This window comes from Nicotiana tabacum, chromosome 14, assembly GCF_000715075.1.
Source record: "Nicotiana tabacum cultivar K326 chromosome 14, ASM71507v2, whole genome shotgun sequence".
In the NCBI taxonomy this organism is placed as follows: Eukaryota; Viridiplantae; Streptophyta; class Magnoliopsida; order Solanales; family Solanaceae; genus Nicotiana; species Nicotiana tabacum.
In genome coordinates, this window is record NC_134093.1 from 20783524 (window position 1) to 20809174 (window position 25651).

At 36.1% G+C, this 25651-nt stretch overlaps 2 protein-coding genes across 3 annotated transcripts; both read left to right on the forward strand.

The window, feature by feature from the left end:
* Positions 1–11505: 11505 nt before the first annotated feature.
* On the forward strand, positions 11506–14838 carry LOC142168697 (28 kDa ribonucleoprotein, chloroplastic-like). Its single transcript, XM_075229395.1, has 4 exons — positions 11506–12167; positions 13374–13475; positions 13587–13859; positions 14506–14838. Exons 1-4 carry the CDS (start codon positions 11703–11705, stop codon positions 14557–14559), a joined length of 894 nt encoding a protein of 297 aa, XP_075085496.1. The 5' UTR covers positions 11506–11702; the 3' UTR covers positions 14560–14838.
* Positions 14839–16788: 1950 nt separating this feature from the next.
* Positions 16789–25589, forward strand: LOC107821230 (nuclear transport factor 2). 2 transcript variants are annotated; one of them, XM_075229396.1, is made up of 9 exons: positions 16789–17209; positions 18845–18979; positions 20202–20508; positions 21749–22014; positions 22118–22307; positions 22431–22552; positions 22637–22702; positions 24091–24169; positions 25143–25589. In XM_075229396.1, exons 1-9 carry the CDS (start codon positions 17171–17173, stop codon positions 25349–25351), a joined length of 1413 nt encoding a protein of 470 aa, XP_075085497.1. In that variant the 5' UTR covers positions 16789–17170; the 3' UTR covers positions 25352–25589. The 2 variants fall into 2 exon arrangements, with proteins under 2 accessions (XP_075085497.1, XP_075085498.1); XM_075229397.1 differs by having other exon boundaries at positions 22124–22307.
* Positions 25590–25651: the final 62 nt, after the last annotated feature.

A 25651-nucleotide genomic window follows, 5' to 3' on the forward strand; every position in this document is an offset into this window, starting at 1 on the left:
TTGTTGCTATCCTTTACTTGTGACACATTTGTCTTTACTTAGCTAGCCAACCCATATCCAAAAAAAAATTATGTTAATAGATATTGAGCCTAATTAGCCCAAAAAGTTAGTTCAAAATGTAAGGACTGTTCAAGATCATATAAGGAGATAATAGTCTTATAAACTTGGCTAAATATAAGACTCTAACATCTTGCATGCTTACATCTGGAGCAAAGATAACGCGATATGTAGCTCCAAAATTAATAAAACATAACATAGATGGCTATGTCTCTGATACCATGTTAAAAAATATGAAACTTAAGTCTAATTCAATCTCAATATCTAGTAAAAAATATTTGTGATGGCTAGTTTTTGAACCAGTAATTAGTGTTAGCCACTTTTTAAAATTCTATTGAAAAATAACTAGTTCTATGTTAAAATAAGCAAGTAAGGACTGTTTTCCCCCATTTCATGTTCAACTTCTTCCTTTTAAATCTCTAGCCCAAAAGTAGTCGGCTCTTTGAAGTAATCATTGTTCCTGTGTTGAAAAGATGGAAACATTCTCACTAATTAAATTTGTGTGGCTTTTCACACTTAGTTGTAAAAAAATTTAACCTCATAAATTTGTTCAGGGGATTCAAACTTACTTCATCAGTTCACTTTTACTTGTCCGCTATGGACTTTGCACACCCCTTAAGAAATAATAAATGAAGTGAATAATTTATCATGATACACATATTAATTGATGCATATTTTTAATAGACTTGAGAAAATAATTTGAAATGAGTAATTGATACTATGAGTATAACAGGAAAAAATAAATTGTCTTATCTTGATATGCTAAAAGTGACAAGTAAAATTAAAAATCTATTTTTAGAATACTGAACAAGCAAAAATGAACGGAGGGAGTACAAAAAATAATGTCAAACTTTCTATAATTGGAAAACACTTTAGTTTTAGATCTTTTGTTTTACCTTAATATCATTATTTTTATAACCAGAAAAATGTCTTGACATGTTCAATATCTTAATTGATTGCTTCAGAAATATATATCTCTTGCCTAGATCGATCTATTATATATGTGGTCTCTAGCGGAAATAATTCCCCTGTTTCTAGTTTTATACGGTATTTGTATATCATCATCAAAATTTGCTCAAGTAAAAATTCTTATTTTTTTAAAAAAATAAGTAATTTATTTCAACTAATCCTTGTTCCAATTAAGGGAAAAGGGATTCCGATTTACTTGACGCACAATTTTTGGGTGTTACTTGGGACAGAATTTTGTTGGTGGTACTTGCGGCACAATTAAGCAAACAATGGAAGCCTAAGCTGAGTTGGTCTAGGATTTGCTTCTAGTTATATTATATATAGGACTAGCTAAATTGAGAAGTTACCACTTTGAATATGGAGCATGATATCGAATACCACCATCCCTGCTCGGTTGGAGGCCTCCTAATTCGGCAACAAGTATCACCAATCAATAACGATAGGAGTAATAATACTATTTCTCCTTCTTCTTTACCCATTTTAGCCATTCAATTTCACCTTCATACTATGAACCTGCACCCCATGAACCTGCACAATTCCAAGGAGAGCGAATCCATATCAAATCATTTCGTGATCTCACACTGCCCCCTTTTTTATACATGTTGTCATATGACATGTTCTACAGTGTCATGCAATCAAATCTCAACAACTGGGGTGAGGAATTTGATTGAAATTATCGCGACGTTGTCATCCGTGATATGATAAGCAAAGTACGTGAAATTGTTGATGATGAGTCTAACAAAGGTAGTAGAATCTTGAAGGTGTTTGTTTCTTTAACTTTAGTCATTGACCATTATTCTGATGAGAGGAGTTTGTTGGAAGGATTGTCACCGCGCTTCAATGGGATGGTACCTGCTCGTAAGTCATTCATCATGGAGTTGCCGGAGAGAATGGAGATCGATGAAGATGACGTATAAATGATGACTGTGTCATCTGTTTTGAAGAGCTTGGGAAGGAGAGGAAGATTTTGTGCATGCTTTGCTCGCACATGTTTCATGGAGATTGCATTACGACCTGGTTAGAGAAGAGTCATCGTTGCCCTATTTGCCACTATGAGATGCCAACTGCTCATGTATTAGACTCCTAGCTAACTAGCATCCCCAAAATATAGAAAGAAGAAACAATTAAGCATTAGTTGGATCGTTTTTAGTCTTTAGAAGACTACAACATGTACAATAATTGATGTATTAAGAAAGTTGAGTTGAATACAACACTTTGAACAAGTTGAGAGTTCCAAAAACTCGCATTGATTTTTTATTTTTTTTGTAAATTTGATATTTTATGTTATGATCAAGTTCATTATTTATATTACCAAATTACAAGCTCTTTTATTGATGTAAGCTACTTCAAGTTAAGCAGCTGGTTCATTTTTGTGGTCTATAATAATTGGTTCCCAAGTTATTCTAGAGCTCCAAGTTAAATGAAGATTATGAGGTTTTACTTACTCATAAGACTAATTAGATTATTTATTGAAACTTTACTTTGTAAATGGTTATTGTACTTGATGTTAGTCCCGCCAATATTGCTGTATTTGTAAATAATAATTTTGGAAAATATAAATTATCGTAATGAAACAGTAATTAATTCGAGCCCACTGAATTCACAGTATTTTCTTAAGGAATTTAATCCCCTCCTAGTACCCAAGGTTATGGATTATTTCCTCCCAGGATAGAACGAATCACACACTGGTGTAGCGGTACTTCAAACCCCAGTGTTTCAGCGAACACAAAGTTCGGTAGCAAATCACACTTACAGTTACTTTGTTTGAAGTTAAAACAATGCAGAACAAAGGAGTAGAAACTCAGAAAATAGTATGAAAATGCTGAGAGGGAGGAGTGCAATGTATAGCCAAAGTTGAGCGTTTTCAGTTTGGTATATCTTTCTTCAACAGCTACTACACATATTTATAGCAGTCAGCTTTGAAGATGAACGACCCTCCACCCTCCATGGTGAAGCATGCACTAGCTTGTTTGTGGAGCAAGCACTTGGCCATGGTGGGAAGAGCATTAGGCGGCTGCTATTGCAGATAATCTTACGTTAATATTTACTATTAACAAATAAATTTGGTCCAAAAAATTAATCAATCAATTGACCGAAGCCGAAGCCGAAGCCGAGCAGAGCGAGCGACGACGACGACGGCGCGAGGCTTGCTTTCTTCTTAACTCTTTAAGAGCTACAAGAAGAGCAATTATATATATACCCACCAAAAATCTTTTCCTCTTCCAATATGGGACAATGTCTCATTGTCAAGAGGGAAAAACTTAAAATTTTACTCAAAAATTTTTATTTTTCCCTCCATTTCCCATTCACCCTCATTTTAAGACTATTTCATCTTAAATAACAAAAATCTCAACAATCCCCCACATGAATGGGGAATGGCTATATCACGGAAGTATGCATGGAAAAACTGTGTGATTTGCAAGCAAGGATTAATCGCATCTGGATAAGTAGGTTTCCCTTTGAACTTTCCGTAGTGAACTTATGTCGGATATACTCGGTCAATCGGTAGATTTGATATCTTTGAACCGTCGATCTTTGGTGTATACCTAGACAAACATAAGTCACACAATCAACCCGTAACCGTCTTTGGTTCTCATTGTTATGTTCGTTTCAGCCATGAACACCGCCTGATTTCATAAGTGCGTAGAGAACTGGCCTTACAAAGTTCTCCTTGAAGCGGCTAACACTTCACACTTACATAGGTGATTCCTAAACGTGACATCCTGTAGATACACTATTTGATATATCCCGTATCAAATTTAAAAATCATTAAAAAGCCTTAATGCTTTATCCTTGGTACTGAACATTGTCTCATCACGAGAACGGACTAAAATTTTTATTTGACAATGTTGAACCGTCATTAATGACTTTGTTTGATCTCCTTGAACCTAGATCTTGGGATCTCCAGTCTTCTAGGTAGAGTTACCGCCACAATGACTTGTTCTCGGCCATAGCCCCATTCCCCTTGATGATTTCTCAACTACCTCTCTAGTTAGGCCTTTTGTAAGTGGATCCGACACATTATCACTTGACTTTACATAGTCAATCGTGATAATTCCTCTAGAGAATAATTGCCTAACGATTTTATGTCTTCGTCGTATATGACGAGATTTACCGTTATACATAACGCTCCCAGCCCTTCCAATTGCCGCTTGACTAGCACAATGTATGCATATTGGTGCCAACGGTTTGGGCCAAAAATGGAATGTCTTCCAAGAAATTTCGGAGCCATTCAACTTCTTCACCGGCTTTATCTAAGGCTATGAATTCAGCCTCCATTGTAGAGCGGGCAATACATGTTTGTTTGGACGACTTCCAAGATACCGCTCTTCCACCAATAGTGAATACATATCCACTCGTGGACTTAGAATCAGTTGAACCGGTGATCCAATTTGCATCACAGTATCCCTCAATCACCGCAAAGAATTTACTGTAGTGCAAGTCAAAGTTCTGGGTATATTCTAAATATCCCAAAACTCATTTCATTGCCATCCAATGAGATTGGCCTGGATTGCTCGTATATCGACTCAGTTTACTTATAGCACAAGCTATATCTGGTCGTGTACAATTCATGATATATATTAAGCATCTCAACACACGAGCATAATCCAATTGTGATATGCTTTGACCTTTATTCTTTGCTAATGCAAGATTCACGTCAATTGGAGTCTTTGCAACTTTAAAGTTCAAGTGCTTGAATTTTTCAAATACTATCTTAATATAATGAGATTGTGACAATGCCAGACCTTGAGGAGTCTTATGGATCTTAATTCCCAGAATTAAATCAGCAACTCCCAAGTCTTTCATATCAAACTTGCTATTGAGCATACGCTTAGTAGCATTTATGTTGGCAATGTCATTACTCATTATCAGCATATCATCCACATATAGGCAAATAATGACTATGTGATTTGGAACATTTTTAATGTACACACATTTATCACATTCATTTATCTTAAAACCATTTGACAACATTGTTTGGTCAAATTTCGCATGCCATTGTTTGGGTGCTTGTTTTAGTCCGTAAAGAGACTTAACAACTCTACATACCTTCTTTTCTTTACCTGAAACCACAAACCCTTCAGGTTATTCCATGTAAATTTCTTCCTCCAACTCTCCATTTAAAAAGGCCGTCTTAACATCCATTTGATGAATTTCAAGACCATACACTGCAGCTAATGCTACTAACATCCGTATGGACGTAATTCTTGTAATTGGAGAGTATGTATCATAATAGTCTAGACCTTCTCGTTGTCTATACCCTTTGACTACAAGTCTTGCCTTGAATTTATCAATAGTGCCATCATCTTTGATTTTTCTTTTAAAAATCCATTTAGAACCCAAAGGTTTATTTCTAGGAGGAAGATCAACCAATTCCCATGTATGGTCGTTCAATATGGATTCTATTTCACTATTGACTGCATCTTTCCAAAACAATTATTCGGAAGAAGTCATAGCTTCTTTAAATGTTTGAGGCTCATTCTCCAATAAGAAAGTCACAAAATATGGTCCAAATGAAGTAGACGTTCTTTGACGTTTACTACGTCTTGGATCCTCCTGATTACATATAATTTCTTTTGTTTTTTCCCGAGGTCGTTTAGATCCTTCACCAAACGACTCACATTCCTTTTTATACGGATATATATTTTCAAAGAACTCAGCATTATCTGATTCTATAACCGTATTATTATGAATGTCGGGATTTTCTGATTTATGAACCAGAAATCGATATGCTTTACTATTTGTCACATATCCTATGAAAACACAATCAACGGTTTTCGGTCCTATCTTTACCCTTTTGGGTTTAGGAACTTGCACTTTTGTCAAACACCCCCACACTTTAAAATAATTCAAGTTGGGCTTCCTTCCTTTCCATTTTTCATATGGAATGGATTGTGTTTTGCTATGGGGCACTCGATTTAATATTCGATTAGCCGTAAGAATGGCTTCCCCCTACAAGTTCTGTGGCAAACCAGAACTTATCAACAACGCGTTCATCATCTCCTTTAATGTGCGATTCTTTCTTTCCGCAATCCCATTAGATTGGGGCGTGTAAGGGGCTGTTGTTTGATGAATAATTTCATATTCTAAACATATTTCTTCAAAAGGAGATTCATATTCACCACCCCTATCACTTCTTATCATTTTTACTTTCTTGTTAAGTTGTGTTTCAACTTCATTTTTGTATTGCCTGAATGCGTCTATTGCTTCATCTTTACTATTCAGTAAGTAAATATAGCAATATCGAGTACCATCGTCAATAAAAGTTATGAAATACTTCTTTCCACCGCGAGATGGTATTGACTTCATGTCACAAATATCTGTGTGAATTAAGTCTAAAGGATTTGAATTCCTTTCAACTGACTTATAAGGATGTTTAACATACTTAGATTCCACACATGTTTGACATTTTGATTTTTCGCATTCAAACTCAGGCAGTACTTCCAAGTTAATCATTTTCCGTAAGGTTTTATAATTGACATGACCCAAACGTACATGCCATAAATCATTTGACTCAAGTAAGTAAGAAGAAGCTGAAATATTATTATTGTTTTCCACAACCATTACATTTAGATTGAAAAGGCCCTCGGTGAGGTAACCTTTTCCTACAAATATTTTATTCTTACTTATGACAACCTTGTCGGACACAAATACGCACTTAAAACTGTGTTTAACAAGAAGTCCAGTATAGACTAAATTCTTTCTCATTTCGGAAACATGAAGGACATTGTTCAAAGTCATGACCTTGCCAGAAGTCATTTTCAGAAATATCTTTCCATATCCTTCAACTTTTGTTGTTGAAACATTTCCCATATAAACTGTCTCTCCGGGTCCAGCAGGAGCATAAGTAGCAAAAGCTTCTCTAACTGCACAAATATGGCGAGTGGCTCCAGAATCAAACCACCACTGTTTAGGATTTCCCACCAAGTTACATTCAGAAAGCATGGCACACAAGTTATCAACATCATCATGCTTTACTACCATGTTTGCTTGACCCCTTTTCTTGTCTTTCTTCGGAGCACGACACTCCGTAGATTTGTGTCCGATTTTCCCACAGTTGTAGCAGTTTCCACTGAACCGCTTCTTGCTTGGGTTGTATTTCGGAACAGAAGCCTTCTTCCTCTTTTTGTTATCTTCAACAATATTTGCTCCCATTATTGTTGAATTTCTACGGCCTCTCCTTTCAGCAGCTTTATTGTCATCTTCGATTCTCAACCGAACAATGAAATCTTCAAGGGACATTTCCTTTCGTTTGTATTTCAAATAATTTTTGAAGTCCTTCCACAACGGAGGCAACTTCTCAATCATTGCTGCTACTTGGAATGCTTCATTGATGACAAGACCTTCAGCAAGTAGATCATGAATAATCACTTGCAATTCCTAGACTTGGGTAATAACAGACTTGCTATCTACCATTTTTGTAGTCCAAAAATTTTGCGGCAACGAATTTCTTCATCCCGACATCTTCAGTTTTATATTTCTTTTCAAGCGCATTCCACAATTCTTTTGACGTCTCCACGCCACTGTATACATTATACAGATTATCATCCAGTCCGCTAAGAATATAATTCTTGCATAAAAAATCAGAATGCTTCCATGCTTCAATCATGACAAAGCGTTCATTCTCTGGAGTTTTATCTGGCAGATCAGGAACATCTTCCTTGATGAACTTCTGTAGACATAACGTAGTTAAGTAGAAGAACATCTTCTGCTGCCAGCGCTTGAAATCAATCCCGAAAAATTTTTCGGGTTTTTCTGCCGGTGCCAACGCCGGTGTTCGGCTTGTCGATGCGTTGGCAGTCACCATCGGAACAGCTTGGTTTTCGCTTTCAGTCGTCATTTTTTCTGTAAAAGAATGACACAAACAAACGTTTAATAAACGTTTTCAAACTGGAGTAAAAATCACGTATATTTTAATCTCCAACAAAACGCCACAAAGGCTTTACTCTCCAAAACGGGAGTACACAAAACCACAAAGGTTTAAGTTTGCAGAATAATAAGAATAACACAAATACAGAAATAAATATTAAATTCCTTAAGATTGTTAGTCCCGCCAATATTGCTGTATTTGTAAATAATAATTCTGAAAAATATAAGCTATCGTAATGAAACAGTAATTAATTCGAGCCCACTGAATTCACAGTGTTTCCTTAAAGAATTTAATCCCCTCCTAGTACCCAAGGTTATGGATTATTTCCTCCCAGGATATAACGAATCACACACTGGTGTAGCGGTACTTCAAACCCAGTGTTTCAGCGAACACAAAGTTTGGTAGCAAATCACACTTACAGTTGCTTTGTTTGAAGTTAAAACAATGCAGAACAAAGGAGTAGAAACTCAGAAAATCGTATGGAAATGCTGAGAGAAAGGAGTGCAATGTATAGCCAAAGTTGAGCGTTTTCAGTTTGGTGTATCTTTCTTCAACAGCTGCTGCACATATTTATAGCAGTCAGCTTTGAAGATGAACGACCCTCCACCCTCCATGGTGGAGCATGCACTAGCTTGTTTGTGGAGCAAGCACTTGGCCATGGTGCGAAGAGCATTAGGCGGCTACTATTGCGGATAATCTTACGTTAATATTTACTATTAACAAATAAATTTGGTCCGAATCCGAATCCGAATCCGAAGCCGAAGCCGAAGCCGAAGCCGAGCCGAGCGAGCGACGACGACGACGGCGCGAGGCTTGCTTTCTTCTTAACTCTTTAAGAGCTACAAGAAGAGCAATTATATATATACCCACCAAAAATCTTTTCCTCTTCCAATATGGGACAATGTCTCATTGTCAAGAGGGGAAAACTTAAAATTTTACTCAAAAATTTTATTTTTTCCTGCATTTCTCATTCACCCTCGTTTTAAGACTATTTCATCATAAATAACAAAAACCTCAACACTTGATTCATCTCGAAGGTAGTCTGGAAATTCAAGTGAAGCAAATTAGACTGTTTTTGTAAAGGATTAATTAAACTACTTATGCTATTCTCTCCTTTATTTGGTGGAAATAAACTTATGATGACAGGTTATCCTAATCTTATGGATTGAAACAAACAAACTTATCATGGGGCTGAAACTTTAGTTCTTGAAAAAAATACCTCATTCCATTGATTAGATATCGATATCAGCCTGAACAGTAACCTGTCAATGTTAGAGAAATTCATGAAAAAGACTGAAAGTTGTGCTATGATGCGTGAAGAAAACAGACTTGAAGAAAAAAATTGTCAAATTTCTAAAGACAATTATCTTCGAGTTGTAGAAAAGCTCTCGAAATTCACTGTAGAAGGTGGGAAAGTATGTGCAGTTGATGCAGGATATATCACAAATCCTAGTTCCAAGATTTTCAAAGTGCCATATTTAGTCCCAATTTGGGTCTTTTCCCACCCAAAAGATGGAATACCCCAAAGAGTTGCTTCTTCCTATAATACTCCTTTATCTTTCATTGTAATAAACAAATTGATTGCATCTTGACCATGGTCCTTTTTTCCTAGTCCAAATATTGTAGCATTCCTTGCAGTTGTATCACGATATGGCAACTGATCAAAAAGTTCTATGGCACTCTCGATATCACTCTCATTGAAAAACCTCATGACTACATTAATCTGTGACACAAAAACACTAAACGGGTTTTCCTATAGAAGTGTGTAAGCTTCTTTCACTATTCCATTCGTTATAAATCCCTGTTTTCTGCGGCATCTCACTAGAAAGCCTCATAGCTTCGAGTATTTCCCCATTATCCACCAATCCATTTATCATTTCATTCCAAGAGTCACAATAATCAACCCCCTCATCATAATAATCCAAGACGAGAATTCCAGGTCCCTCATATGTCTGAATAGCTCTTTAGCCAATTCTAAGCTTTGTGAACTCTACCAAACCAACAATAATAAGATTCCAAGAAACATCTTTTATAGGCATACCCGCAAATACCTCAAGTGCTTCATCCAAAAACCTGTTAGTGGCATTACCTGTCGGGATCTCGATGTCACGACATCTCGATGCTCCATAGATTCAAAATTCCCTTTAGCACTTTCAACATTCCGTGCCTGCATCAACCCTGAAATCATAGGGTTATACAAAAAAAAATCACGGGGAGGCATTTCATTGTACTAACACACAGCTTTTTCAACATTTCCATGAGACTGTGTTTCTCTCAGGCATTTCATCAAACACCTTTTGAGCTTCTTCAGCAGGGCTATTTCACATGTAACTTCGCAATTTGAGTTTATGGGTTTCAAGTTGGGTGGTGTTATTGTACATTGCGTTCTCAATGTAGCTTAACAAAATGAATATGCGTTTGTTTGATAAAATGAATGCAATGAAAAATTAATTTATCAGCTGAAGGAGTTCAAAGAGGAAGATTAGATAAGCAGAAAACTGAACCGTTTCTGTTAGTTGAACCGCCCGGTTCTCCAAAAGACAAACTAATTAATGGTCAAGTGTTACAATAAATATGAGTTTGTAATAAAAATAACATCCAAACCGAAATGAATATACCACTAACTCTTTTAATAAATGCAACATAATAGACTTTAGTCTAATTCGTGATCTCTCTTTACAATTTAATCCTCTTGTATTCATTATTATAACCACCAAAGTCCAAAACGGCCTCTTTAATATTTCTCTTAGCATTTTTTGTTTTTGCTCCTTTTTCCATGGCATAGCAAAGAAAAGGCAAATTTTACATAAACAAGGCAAATTATACAACAAAAAAAAAACAAGGAAGAGTTATAAATTAGATAAATACTAAAAGAATAAAGGACTTCGATGTAACTTTGTTTTTGCAGACAATTAGACACTAGCAATCTTTTTTAATATACCGTATTATTATTATTATTATTATTATTATTATTATTATTATTATTATTATTATTGTTAATGTTGTTGTTGTCGTCGTCGTCGTCTCGTGAATATAAAGAAACGGAAAAAAAACTATGAAAGTGAATTTTTAAGCTTATACATAAATTTTTCAATTTTAAGTTAGTTAATATGAGTGTAACTATATTTAGTACTCGTGTGACAATTGTAGAATGCAACAGCATATCTAAAAAAAAATATTAACAGAATGATACTTTTATGATTTCGAGAGTCATACTTCTTACCTTTAATTACGAATTCATATATGAATTTTTAAATTTTTAAAAAATAAAATCTATATATTTGAAATCTATAAAAAAAAAGTATTACAAGTCATAATAATTAATGATATTTTTAAAGCATATAAAAAAAATTATGGCAAAAAAATTTCGAAATTCGAAAAATATTATATATTTTTTTGGACTAAGGGAAAGTAATTGGGTACATAAACACTGTACGTGCAGCTCCTAGACATGACAGAGCTGCTATAATTTGACTGCATCTCTAATTATATTTATTGTTCAATTTTTTCCCTTTTCTCTTTAGAAGCTTTTAAACATGGAAAAGAAATTGTGGCTAAGAAAACACCAACGTTACAAAAAAGACCAATAAAATAGAGCTTCAATTTTCAACATGACAAGAAAAGCAAAAATCTAAAAACCTTATCAGTTATATCCACCTCATGTATATTTCTCCTATCTCTTTGGATTTCATTTCCACACATCAGCACTCAAAACACACTGTAATAACCCCATACTTCTCTACACTTTTGTAAAATCTCCGATCAAATCACCACCGCATTTCAACCAAGATTCCGGCGGCGAAACATGGCGGCCGCAGCTGCCACAGCAGTAGCTTCTTCATTCTCCAGTACTCTTCATTCTATACGTTCTAAAACATGGCCTAATTATAACTCTGATCATCTCCTCAAAGTTCCATCCACTAGAACACCAAATATTGCATTAATTTCATCAGCAGCAACAGCATCAGTTCATTTATTTGGAAGTGAAGTGACATCAGTTGCTAAGAAGTGGAGGGTGGTGCCGAGGTTGGCGGCTGCGGTGGCGCAAGAGGAGGCCGAGGCGGTGACGGTGGAGGAGGAAGAGGCCGAGGCGGTGGCGGTTGAAGAGGAAGTGGTGGTGGAGGAAAAAGGAGGAGAGGGTTCTGAAGAGAGTAGTAGTGAAGGTGAAGGTGTAAATACTAAGCTTTATTTTGGGAATTTGCCGTATCTTTGTGATAGTGCACAACTTGCTGGGATTGTTCAAGATTATGCTACTCCTGAGCTTGTTGAGGTATACACTTTCACTTTTATGTTCAATTTTCAGCTTGTGATTGGTTAATAGATTAATGCCTTAATCTACAAGATATGGCGTGTGTGTTCAAACAAAGTCTTGTGTTAACAATTTGATTAGCAAAAAGGTACATATATGTGTGAACCCGAAAATTTTGAAGGTCAAAATAATTAAATTTGTATTTTAGGGCACTAATAACCGATTGGATTGACTTTTTCAAATAAGAACAGTAAGAGAACAAACAAATGAGCAAAATACTAAAGAAATTGTATAAGAGGAAAGAGTATTCTTATTGATGGAAATAGCTCCTCTATTATATCACTTGGATCTTGAATTGCCAGAAATAATATGCTAAGATTACGAGAATAGTAAAGTGATTTCTCATACGAGATACAATGTAGGGAATATGGGTTTAAATAGTAATCCTATTCGTAACTGATTGTCTCGTTCAATACCTGCCCGTTACAATCATTTATTACATTTATTGTACGTTACATAATTGATTCGTAACTGATAGCATAATAATGTCAAATCCTGTGTAATCCGGAATTTAGTTGATTCTCTTCTCATTCGGGATTATGAGTGATTCTTCTACCTGATTTGGTGGCATTCTGTTATGATCAGTTCCGAGACTATTAGTTAGTAGTTACAATACCAACATATTTTAGTTTCAAGTGTTCTTTACACACTGTCCACGCCATTCTCCACTTCCTTCGCAACTTGATGGACCCGTGTTGAAGCTTAACTGGTTCATGTGGCGAATCTATTTTTTTACCAATACAAGATGAAATATCTTTAATTTTGTAAGACCTTTTGGAGAAACTGGGGTGAATTTAGGTTAAACTAGGCAATATCACAACATGATAAAAGTATTTTGGATTGGCTTAATCCAACACAAATTGAAACTCGAATTTCAAAATAAGGAGTATAACATTGTATTTAGAAAATGTACTTTCCAATTTTACATGAGTTAGTTAAGGGTGAGACAGAGTAATCAGAACAAGAAGATCACTACTGTGCAGAAAAGTTTGAAGCTTGGTTTGAACTTAACCTAAAGTGGAATACATTTGTAGTCAAATGTTGAGAAACATGTATGCTGCTATTTGAATGTCTCTTTAGTGCTATGAAAAACTTCCTCCTAAACAAAACCAAAATGTCACTCCTATCCTAAATGGATTTCCTTGCTAATTTATTCAATTTGTTCAGGTTCTTTATGATAGGGAAACAGGTAAAAGCAGAGGATTTGCATTTGTGACAATGAGTTCTCTTGAAGATTGCAAAACAGTAATCGAAAATCTAGACGGAAGAGTAAGAAATTAATTCAATTTCCTTTCGCGAATCGATGTTTGTTTAACAAAAATATTTCTGTCATTGAGCTGATTTGAGGCTATAAATTGAAGCAAGATTTACTGATTTCAGGAGTATGGTGGAAGAACCTTAAGGGTGAATTTCTCAGACAAGCCTAAACCAAAAGAACCACTTTACCCAGAAACTGAACACAAACTCTTTGTTGGTAATTTGGCCTGGTCAGTCACATCTGAAAGTTTGGTACAAGCATTTCAAGAATATGGAACTGTTGTTGGAGCTAGGGTACTATATGATGGTGAGACTGGGAGATCTCGTGGCTATGGTTTTGTGAGCTATGAGAATAGAGAACAATTGGAGAATGCCCTTCAAAATCTTAATGGAGTGGTATGCATTTCTTGAACTCACTTTTTGAAGCATTTTATTGGTTTAGATCACTTCTTGAGAAAGGATTAAGTTATATACACTATTCGTGTAAAGATTTTTTTATACTAGTAGTAAGTGGAATTTAATATATTATAACAAGTTGGTTACCGCTATTATTAGGGGAGTTTTGGCGTAACTGGTAATGTTGTTGACATGTGACCAGGAGGTCACGGGCTCACGCCGTGGAAACAGCCTTTTGTAAAAATGCAGGGTAAGACTGCGTACAATATACCCTTGCTGTCCGGGCCTTCTCCGAACCCAGCACATGTCGGATTTTATCCCCCAACTAGAAGATCGCTTCAGGGTCATACTTTGGACTGGCTTTTTCAAAAGAAACTATTTGAAAGCCTGTATGATTTGCTGCTTCCAAGTAGGGGCAAATCCAACAGTTATACCTGGATTTTCAGTATAAAATTCACCAAAATTGCTTTAAAAATTAAGCTATGAACTCATAATTCAAACAAGATGATGGGTTCAATAGTTGAAACCAAAATCTTGAACCCGTAGAATTAAAATCATGGATCCGCTTTTGCTTCGAAACCTGGTTGTCATTTCTTGAGAAAATAAATGAACTATTATTTATGCCCCTTTTGTGTCTGCATTTCAGGAACTGGATGGAAGGGCAATGCGCATTAGCTTAGCACAAGGGAAGAAACAATAAGATGGACAAGATTCTTGTATATTAGTTGTAAAAGTTGAAAATTTACCATCAATAGAAGAACAATGTTTTATTCATGGATTAAGATGGCTAAAGGCTTTTAACTAGGACAAAGGGAGATGTACCATTTGAATTACATCTTCCATAGGTTGAGCTTTCTATCTTTGTTTCTTTACTGCCTTTCATAATTTAGAGATATCATTGTTCCTTTCATATTTTAGAGGAGCTATTAATGTGACTCAAACTAATTGGCATCTTATTAGCACAAGCAAATGCACTAAATAATGCTTGGGATTAGTTTCTTTTCTTGTATAAATACCGACGTACATAATTATTCCACAAAAGTTGGGAAAATAAACACACCAAAAACATGTGTTCGACTAAACATGCTTTATTTTCTATTTTTTCTTTATTAATTAACTATGATTCTCAAATTGAGGTGGCAGATTAATGAGAGTTGCTATGGTGTCATCATCGCATTTTAACAACTAAAATGCTTAAATCCTTGCACTGTACTTTTGGAAAAGTAATGTGGACACATTGAAAAGGATAAGAGATACGCAATTTGATTGCATCTTGGTTGTAACAATCAAATGATCAATGATGCGAAAGAAATTTGCGATTGTCCTTCAAAAAGATAGACAGTTAAATAGAACATAATAAACGATGGACGTATTAATTTGACTTTAAACTTAATCTAAATAATAAACTCTGAGATTTTGATACTCGTAAGAATTAATTTTAGTAATTCTTCCGCATTAAAAGTAGTATTCAACGTTTATTCATCATCTTATTATTTAAGTGATATGTTTATCTAAATACGCAAGTTTAGATTTTATCCTATAACAATTTAGAATTGATTCACACAATTAGATTCACTTCAAATTAACAATTAAGTAACTACACTAACAAAACATTATTAGTTTGCTAAAGCTTATTAGATTATATCAAACTTACATATATCCTAAATAATGAATAAATCTTAGTTCCTATTGAAGATTTATATATATCTATAACATAAAATTGGGCTAGAGGAACAAAAAGTCTGTGCTATACTTTTGTCATTTATATCGTAGATTCTTCAAGCATCGCATTTAAAGAATTTTCAAAATATACTTAGAGATTTGTATGTCGATAAACGAAAATAAAAAACATTTAATATGAATGATGCTCGAATAATTAAGTATGAAGCAAATCCAAATGAAACAAAATGAAATCCTCCAATACCGTTATTCATTAGATAATGGACGCTTTATACTCTAATTTTTTCGTAATTAAACTTTTTGTACTCCTTGTTAATAATGTATATATCCGATATGGTTCAAGAGAACTAAGATCGCTTCCTACCTTGCTTCCTCTCTCCCCTGCCCCGCTCGCGTCGTGCCATGTTATTTATTTTCAAAAAATAAATTCTATTTTATCTCGTATCACTTCATTTAAGTGCTTCCTTGCTTTATCCTGCAAAGATAGACATCGATAGATATTGTCTGATCCTACTCATACCTTACCACGTTTTGCCTTCGTCTCACCCCCATTGCCCACATAAGTTAAATGCTTCCCCGTTCCACCCCGCTAAGAGCGATACATTACTAATAGATATCGATAGTTGCCCAATCTCACTCAAGCCTTATCCCGTTTTGCCTTCTTCTCGCCCCATTGCCACTTCATTTAAGTACTTTCTTATTCCACCCCGCTAAGAACAATACATTACTAATAGATATCAATAGTTATTCGATCTTACTCATACCTTACCTCGTTTTGTCTTTGTCTCGCTCCATTGCCCACTTTACTCAAGTGCTTCCTTGTTCCACCCCGCTACGAGCAATAAATTATTAATAAATATCGATAGTTGTCCGATCTTATTCATAGCTTACCTTGTTTTGCCTTCGTCTCACTCCATTATCTATTCATTTACGTGTTTCCTTATTTCACCTCGTTAAGAACAATACATTACTACTAATAAATATCATAGTTGTCCGAACTTACTCACACCTTACTCCGTTTTACTCCTCGCCCCATTGCCATCTCTACCAACTAGGCAACTAGGACGAACTTCACACTATTAGATAATCCTAAGCAAAACAAATACTAAAAAATAAATAAAAAGAAGCCCTATCAATGAGGTCTAAATCAACGGTTGAAAACGTGCGGACATTTACCCAACCAATAAAAAACCAGCACCAAAACCGTGCAAAACACAGCTGTTTATTAAGATGCGCATGTTTTCTCACCAACCTACAAAATCCTCTTTATTCTAACGCGTAAGCAGCTCTTTCTCTCTCTAAGCATTTTAGACCAGTGGTCACGAGCCCTCACTTCTTCACTCCATTTTTTTCTCTCTCTAGAAAGTGATTAGCTGTGACTGACGAACTCAGTGCCTATTGCTGCTGTTAGTGGAAAGTAACGGAATATATATATATATATATATACACACACACACTCTTCTTCTGCTGCTGCTATTTTGCTTGCGGCAATGTGAATGTTGAATGTGTGAAATCTAGGGTTTTTGGATTGTGGATTTTAGATCTTTTGCAGATCTAGGGTTTTGGATTCCCATTTCATTGGATTTGGTTAGTTCGTTTCTGCTGCCGCCGTTGCCCCCGCGTTTTACTCAATGGCGACGCCTTTTCACTTGCCAGTCACTGCTGCTCAGGTCCCTCTTTTCACTTGCCAGTCACTTGACTGATGAAAAACTATTTAAGTTTTTACCGTTTCTTCCCTGTCTGTGTAATTCATTCGTAGAGCAGTTGAATAGAGTGTCAAGGCATTCCTTTCGTTATAACCGTTGCCTCCGTGTGTGTTTATTCATTTGTAAAGCAGTTGAGTAGAGCGGAGGAACGTTTGTTTGTTTGTTTGTTTGTTTGTTTGTGTGTAGCTTTAGCTTTTGCTGTTTGGATTTTTGATATATGTGGTTATATATAGATGGATTTAACTTGTATGCAGCTCGTTAAAAGGATAAGGATAATAATCCCGAGATACATTGTTGGATTATGTAATTTCATGTTCGGTTGAATTATTATTTCCGTTACAAGTAATCCCAATGAATTTTAATTTCCGTTACAAGTAAATCCGGGATTAGCTATATCACAATTTTGGTATTATTTTTATACCATATTTAATGTGGCATAACAATCTCGAGATAAATTAAATCTTTTCTGTTATTAATGAAACCGAAAGAAAGAAAAAAACGAGAGCTTTTTGTATAGATCGAGACTTGTAGCTTGATTCCTTACTCATTCCATACTGGGAAGAATTGCAGGAAACCGTTTGATAACACTTTTTCCTATTTCTTTCTCAATGATATCTGACGAGCTAATCACGGGATAAAACATCAAATGACAAAAGTGCCCTTCTTTAAAGTTAAAATTGGAAATTAAAGTCTATCCAAGTTTATCTATTGTGACCAAATACACGTTTTATGTTATACCCCGTATATCCCATTTTTAATCCAATAAGTCAAACATATACCAAAAAAGTATATCCACTAAATAATCCCATTATTGTTTAATCCGTACATTATAATCCCCTCAGTATAATCCCGGTATAACCTTTTTCCAAACAATACGACTCCTGACGTTGTAGATTAATTTACACATTCATTTTAGTTTTATCTGCTGTTAAACATGAGGTGCCCTGTTTTGCTAGTTATCAATCCACGTTGAATTGGCTTTTAAGTGACTTGACAGTGTAAAAGTTTTTTACAATGTCAATGTATGAAGTTAAATTCTATATGGATATGCGTGTCTACATCCACTTTTAAGAGATATAGAAACTACTAGAGGTAAATATTTTTGTTTTGTTTATTTTCTCTTTAAATGCACCTGTATATAGTTGGAATACTATAGTGATTGAATGTCCTAAAAAGGGACAAATTTTCTGAAAAGAGCTGCAATCTCTAATATTCAATGCGAACATTTGAGAATATAATGCAATGGAAACAAACACGATATATAGGCAATACCAACTAGATAAGGATAAATTGTCCCAAAAAAGAAAAACTTGTTTCGGAGTAACCAATTAAGGGTTAGTTGTTTTTGTTGCACTTACATTAGATTAGGTAAGGATGTGTGAGATTTAGAGAACCTTTAGCTGTATAGAGCCCTACTTTGTCTTAGAAGGTAAATTACTTATCAGTGCTCGAATGAAATGAGCCTAAATAGAGCACAATATATGGTGGACTCATATTGTTGATCCCAACTAGTTTGGGATTGAAGGATTCTGATTGATTTATTGTTTTTAATGGCTGGGATTTGAATTTCATTTGTTTGGGGTTTCTGTAATGTTTCAGGTCGGGACGTACTTCGTGGGCCAGTATTATCAGATGTTACAGACCCAACCCGATTTTGTTCACCAGTTTTACAGTGATGCTAGTACCGTGCTTCGAATTGATTCCAGCACCAGGGAGACTGCTTCAGGGATGCTGGTATTTTATCTAAAGTGCCTTACTTCTTTGTACTTGCTTATGAGTAAAACCTTCTTTCTAGTTGCTTCTCAATTAAGTGTTTTTGGTTGTTTGCCTTGGAATTTGTTTAATTTATGCCAGAGTTTGGCTGATCCAAGTTTATTCAATTTACACTGGTGAAAACCAAGTTGAAATCTCTTATTCTTGTGCTTTTACAGTTTGTTTGGCTTCAAATAGATAAACAGCAGAAGCCAAAACATTAAACTAAAGTACTCTCCAAGTTGTCCATCCATTGAGTTGGACATTAAATACACATAAATGACTTAGATGATTAATATTCTTGATTTTGTTGCTCTAGATGTGTTGTACAGGGCTGACTTTAACATTGGACCAGCACCCTTTTGATTTTGTTTAGCTGTTTCAGTTGTCATGTGCTAATTAAAGCTTATTACTAATGTATGACTAATTATTGTTTAGAGTAATTCACTCATTATTAGTACTGTATGGGATATAATTGGGCTAACCAATGATTGATTGATCTTGCTCGATACATGTTCTTAACTGGAGCATGGTTCTGTGGTCATCTCTATGATGTCCTTAAGTTCCAGATTAGCTTTTTCTTCCATGAAGTTAACCCCTGTTCTAAAACAAAGCTCTAATATGGAAAACTATCTGCTGAGTGCAGCTTTCACTCTTCCATGTTCTAGGTGTTTAGGTTAAAGTCAGTCTTTCTGAAACACAAATATAGAAGCTATGTCCATCAAGTTCTCTGTTTCCCCAGTGAGCTGCATCAGTGGTTTTTCTCTGTCCTCTAGAAGTTGAAAGCTGAAAGAAGTGGCATTGTGTATATTGCTCAATCCCCCACCACTCCCCTTTTCTGTCAAGTGAGTCCCATAATGTACACTTCTATCAAAGGAACTCCATTTCGCTGGTGTCTTGAGTTCCTTCTTAGTATCATAACTACCAGTGAGTTACTTCATAAAAAGAATCATAAGTACCAGTGAGTTGATTCTATTACTAATAAAAGTAAAAGATTTTCAAATAGACAAAAGAGAAAAGCTATATCTTTGAACGCCTGTTCAAAAAGAAAAGCTTTATCGTTGAACAACTTCTATTCCAGTATAATAAAACTTCAGGTCATTTTCAACTAGCTAATAAAATGGTTCATGATCTGTCATGTGCCTTTGGCCCCAATATGATTTATTCTGCTCTTTTTCATTTTTCTTTCTGTGATTTTGTGCAGCAAATCCACACCCTCGTCATGTCGCTCCATTATACTGGGATAGAGATTAAAACACTGCATTCCTTGGAATCATGGAATGGTGGTGTCCTAGTGATGGTTTCAGGTTCTGTCCACGTGAAAGGTATCAACAGGAGTAGGAAGTTCGTACAAACATTTTTCCTTGCACCCCAGGAAAAGGGATACTTTGTCCTCAATGATATCTTTCACTATGTTGATGAGGAACAAGTTCTTCAGCATCCGGTGCCCTATCTAGGGCAGACTAGCCTCGATTCCAAGCTGAATGTCTCCACTACAATTCAAGAGCAAGGTATGAGTTCAATCTTCAAGCTTTTCATCCTAAGATATGTCTGATGGGTAGATCCTCTCACTTAGTGGTGCTTCTCTCTCTCTCTCTCTCTCTCTCTCTCTAAAAAAGAAGAAATTATTTAGTGTACTGTTAAGGTCTTTCTCTTTCTTAGCTTTTTCGGAGGAGGAGAGCGAGAGTGTTGGGGTGTGTAAGTAGGAGCAGAACCATGCGGCAAGGGGGAGCATGGTAAATGATTCACCCTATGTAAGTTGTCGTTAGGGAAGGATACTTCTTTTGATGAAGTAGGGGAGAATACTTCTAGTTGCTCCGAAAGCCAAAGCTCACTAATTTCCCAATTGTCATATTTTTCTTCCTGGTGAGAAGTTTTAGTGATATGCTATTAATTGGTGTTGTTTCTTTATGTAACCCACACTCATAGGTGATTAACTTGAAGGAAAAGTTGAAGAAAAATACTCCTCGTTTTTCAACAGCGATAACTTGGCAAAAAGATTACACTCTGAAACATCTCAAAAGGTTTTTGTACTTCTTTGAAGTAGTTTGTCTAGAAAATATTAAATAGAAAGACAAAAAGATGTGTGGAGATGGTCCTAATCCTAGCGAATAATGATGACAGGAAAGCACCGAACTGGAGCTTTCCAGATAACAACAACAACAACAACAACAACAACAACAACAACAACAACAACCCAATATAATCCCACTAGTGGGGTCTGGGGAGGGTAGTGTGTACGCAGACCTTACCCCTACCCTGGGCTTGAGAGGCTGTTTCCGATAGACCCTCGGCTCCTTCCCTCCAAGAGCTACCCACCTTGCTCCTGGGGTGACTCGAACTCACAACCTCTTGATTGAAAGTGGAGGGTGCTTACCACTAGAGCAACCCACTCTTGTCAAGCACCTTCAAGAAGTGTTCCAATAAATAGATGCTTAAAGCTAAAGCTCTAGTTGCTTGTACAGGTTGTAATTATGCACTAATCACTAAACATTTGCGTCCTACCGAACAGGAAAGGTATCACATCAGCATGTTGAGCGTTGTTTATAGTTTGTCTATGTCATAATCTCACATTCTATGCTGAGGAAATATCCTGTCCGCTTTTTGTTAGGTTCTTAAATGTCGATGCAACTGAAAAAAGACTTGGAAGTCTGTTTCTCTGCAATTTTGTGCACTAATGCTGCAGTACTATAATATAACTTGTGAAAAAGAAAATGTCCATATTTAAAAGATTAATGGTGGATTCTGCAGTACCCAACTACATGCTTGGTGGAGAAATCCAGGCAAGGGAGTTTGCTGCTCCTCCTAAAATTCAAGATAATGGGCCTGTCAATAACTACAGTTTTCCGGACGAACGGCTACAACATGTCCCTGAAGCCGAGAAGATCCTTGAAGATAATTTTGCAGCACAGTCAAACGGCTCATTACAAAGTACAATTAATGCAGTACAAGAACATTTATCCAGTCCTATTGAGGAACCAGTTGCAGAGCCCCAAAAGCACACTTATGCTTCTATTGTATGCCATTACCTTTACCTTCTTCTGACAGTTACATTCTCTTATTGTCTTGAGTATGCTTTTGCTATGAACTAATTTTATTTGCCTGATTCTAAATTGGAAGTTACAGGTTACTAAAGGGCAGTCTGCACAAGGAGGACCAGCCCAGTTTTCTTTCAACAAACCTACACCCCCTCCTTCAGAGTGGCAACATGTGCCAGAGCCTCCTGCTCTGTCATCGGTTCCATTGACTAATGCTATTGAGAGGTCTATAACAGAGGCAACAGAAGAGGCTTCAGCTGTGGAAGATGAAGGTTAGTTTCTCGTACCTTGGTACAATGTGCTCATCCTATCTTCTCAGGAATGTGTATTCTTTTCTTAAGGGATCTCATTTGAGTGATATGCTTACATGATTTTCCTTTTCGAACTTTCCGCAGTTGAAGTCAAGTCTGTATATGTCAAAAATGTGCCTACAACGATGGCAGCTTATGAAATCGAGGAGGAATTCAAAAAGTTTGGTAAACTAAAACCTGATGCTGTTGCCATTAGAACGCGAAAGGTTTGTTCTATCATCTTTCTTTTGTCTACTCCTGAATCTAGGTTAGGTCAATATAAAGCTCATCTGGAGTTTGATGTGATGCAGGACATTGATGTGTGCTATGCATTTGTCGAATTTGAAGATGTAACTGGTGTTCAGAATGCAATTGAGGTTTGAACTAACATTTCAAAATTTGATCTAATATTTAATTATACCTTTTGTGTATTAGGTTTCAATAGACAAGAGTGGGTTGCTCTAGTGGTAAGTACCCTCCACTTCCAACCAAGAGGTTGTGAGTTCGAGTCACCCCAAGAGTAAGGTGAGGAGTTCTTGGAGGGAGGGAGCCGAGGGTCTATCGGAAACAGCCTCTCTACCCCAGGGTAGGGGTAAGGTCTGCGTACACACTACCCTCCCCAGACCCCACTAGTGGAATTATACTGGGTTGTTGTTGTGTTTAGGTTTCAATACTCTAGCCATAAGTTCTTCATTTCTGCCTGGTGCTTCTAGATGTGTTCCTCGCCAGTTATGTTGCTATTATTACTCCCTCCGTCTTGATTTTAATGATGCGATTTGAATACCATGATAATTAGGAAATAAAAGTACAAATATTACCAATGGGCAGAACCGGGATAAGCATGACTTTGTTCGGTAATTTCCATTGCTAATTGAGCATCGTGATTGCCTTCTGCCGTGCTAAAGTAAAGTCAGGTTACAAGGGGAATATGTAAAAACCTGCAGTAGTTTAACCCAAAGTTTATTGGGATTAACTTTAACAATCCCCCTTCCCCCCCTCAAAACCAAAAGAAATAAAAACTAAACTATTACCTGATTACCTCGCATTTGGACTAGCTTGTGATAAGTATTTAGAATGCTTAGACTTGCTAAAATTATTCTTAGTTAAACTCTTCATCTTCCAAAGAGTACGAAAGTCAAACAAGACACTGCTAGGAAGGCTGTGATGGATTGACATCCTATCTTTTCTTAATTTGAATAATTGAAAATGGTGCTATTTTGTGAATGGGTCAAATGAATTGGCACAAGATGGAAGTAATCCAAGTATAATGGTGTGGAAGTTGTGTATTACTCCCTCCGTTTCTTATTATCAGTCGTGGTTACTAAAAATAGTTGTCTCAAATTATTTGTCACTTTAGAAGTTCAAGACAAAATTGATTATCCTTTTCCTTTTTTACCCTTAGTAATAATTATCCTTGAAGATTAAATACCAAGACATGATTACCCTTAGTACTTTTTACCCTTAGTAATAATTATCCTTGAAGATTGCAAACACCTCAATTATGATTAACTTTGTTCAAATATCAATGATGAAAGATTAAATACTAAGACATGAATAACGGTAAAATAGTCAAAATCTCATCGTAATTAATTTTTCTTAAGGGCGTGTACAAGAGAATCATGACATATAATATGAGACAGAGAGAGTATCTTGTATCTCTTATTTTTCTCCCTTTCATTTCATTGTAATTAATACTGTCAACTAAGACTAATTACTGCATTTACATTCAGAATAGGTATTGACAATTAAGTAAACTTTGTTGCAGGCATCTACTGTTCAGATTGGTGGACACCAGTTGTACATTGAAGGGAGGAGACCAAACAGAAACAACTTAATTCGAGGAAGTATGTGTTTTCTTCTCAATTGTAGGCCAATGAATAAGCTATTACATTTTCTCATTCATGAAATCCAGCATATCTTTAAGCTAAATTGTTTCTCGTTTTCTTTCTAAGATTCTCTGAGCACAATATTTTTCTACCAGGTGATCACTAAGCACAATTTTAGCAATTCAAGAAGGTGCTTTTGGCACTCTTCTATAGTCCACAAATGTTTACCCTATCAAATTAAATACTCATCTTTCAGCCTATTTGGAGGGTAAGCAGGACAGCTTTTCTACTTTTGTTTTGGCGGTGTCATGGCAGTGACTTTAGTTCCCTACTTAGTGGAAGATAAGGGACGTAAAAGAACGTGGATCAACCAAACCATCCTCTTAAATTACCCTTCCTTTCTTGGAGTAAAATTTTAACTCTGGAGCTAGCTGTGTCTCCATGTGAAAATTCAGTATAAAATGAACAATGAACATCACTACTTCCTGGGAGTACTTTCAGTAACCCGATCTCGAAATGACAGTGGTATCACGAATGATGAAAAACAGGGAGTAGAGAAGAATAATATGCTCAGTGGGATTATAAACGCACTAGTTCACTTGCATTCTCGTCAGGCTGCAATTGTAAATATTTGGCTCCCACTTCTTCACCATGGTATTGGTCTCAAAACAATTCATATGCTGGTATCAACAGAACTTACTTAGGACCTCGTTGATTTCTAGTAAATAGTTAGTGTTTGTTATCAGTTGAAGTAGGCCCTTTTTTAATACTCACAAGTAAATAGGGCCTATATTAGATTCTTATGTGCTTGTAAGAGCCGAAATTGGACTGCTTAGGGAATCACTAAGCCTGGTCCTTCTGGTGGCTTCCTACTTCATTTCTTTCGTTTCATAAGTTTCTTTACTAAAATCTGATGTCATGAAAATTTATTTTGCTCTGCTTCCACAAATGTTGAGATTCTTTTTGGTTTGTCTTTAAAATGGGGACCCAGGAGGAAGGGGTAGAGGCAGAGTTAGCTACTCCATGGACGGGAGGGGACGCTATGGCAGCCGTGGGTTTGGCAGAGCTGGTCAAGATGGAGGTGACCGTGACTACGGAAGATCAAGAGGAAATGGTTACTATAGACAAGCTCCTCGGCAAGAAAGAGCTTACACTGGCAATCAGCAAAGCTTGAGAAATGAGCAGTACTCATGGGAATAAGCAAGTTGAATTTTTGAAGGACAATACCTTCCTTCCATACAAGCCATTTTGCGATCTGCTTATTCATCTTCTAAGTTATCCAAAAAAAATTAGTATACTTTGAGAAGCATCAAAATTTAGATTTGTTGGAAGGAATCATCCCAAATACATATATTTTTTGGCAGAAATAGCAAGTGTTTTTTTAACTTACATGAACTGACTTACCGAAAAGGAGTTTCAATGCAGTTTTGGCCTGCTACTGGATGTTTTGCACAAGTTGTCCATTAGATGTTTTCCTTTACTCCTCTCACCAGCATGAAT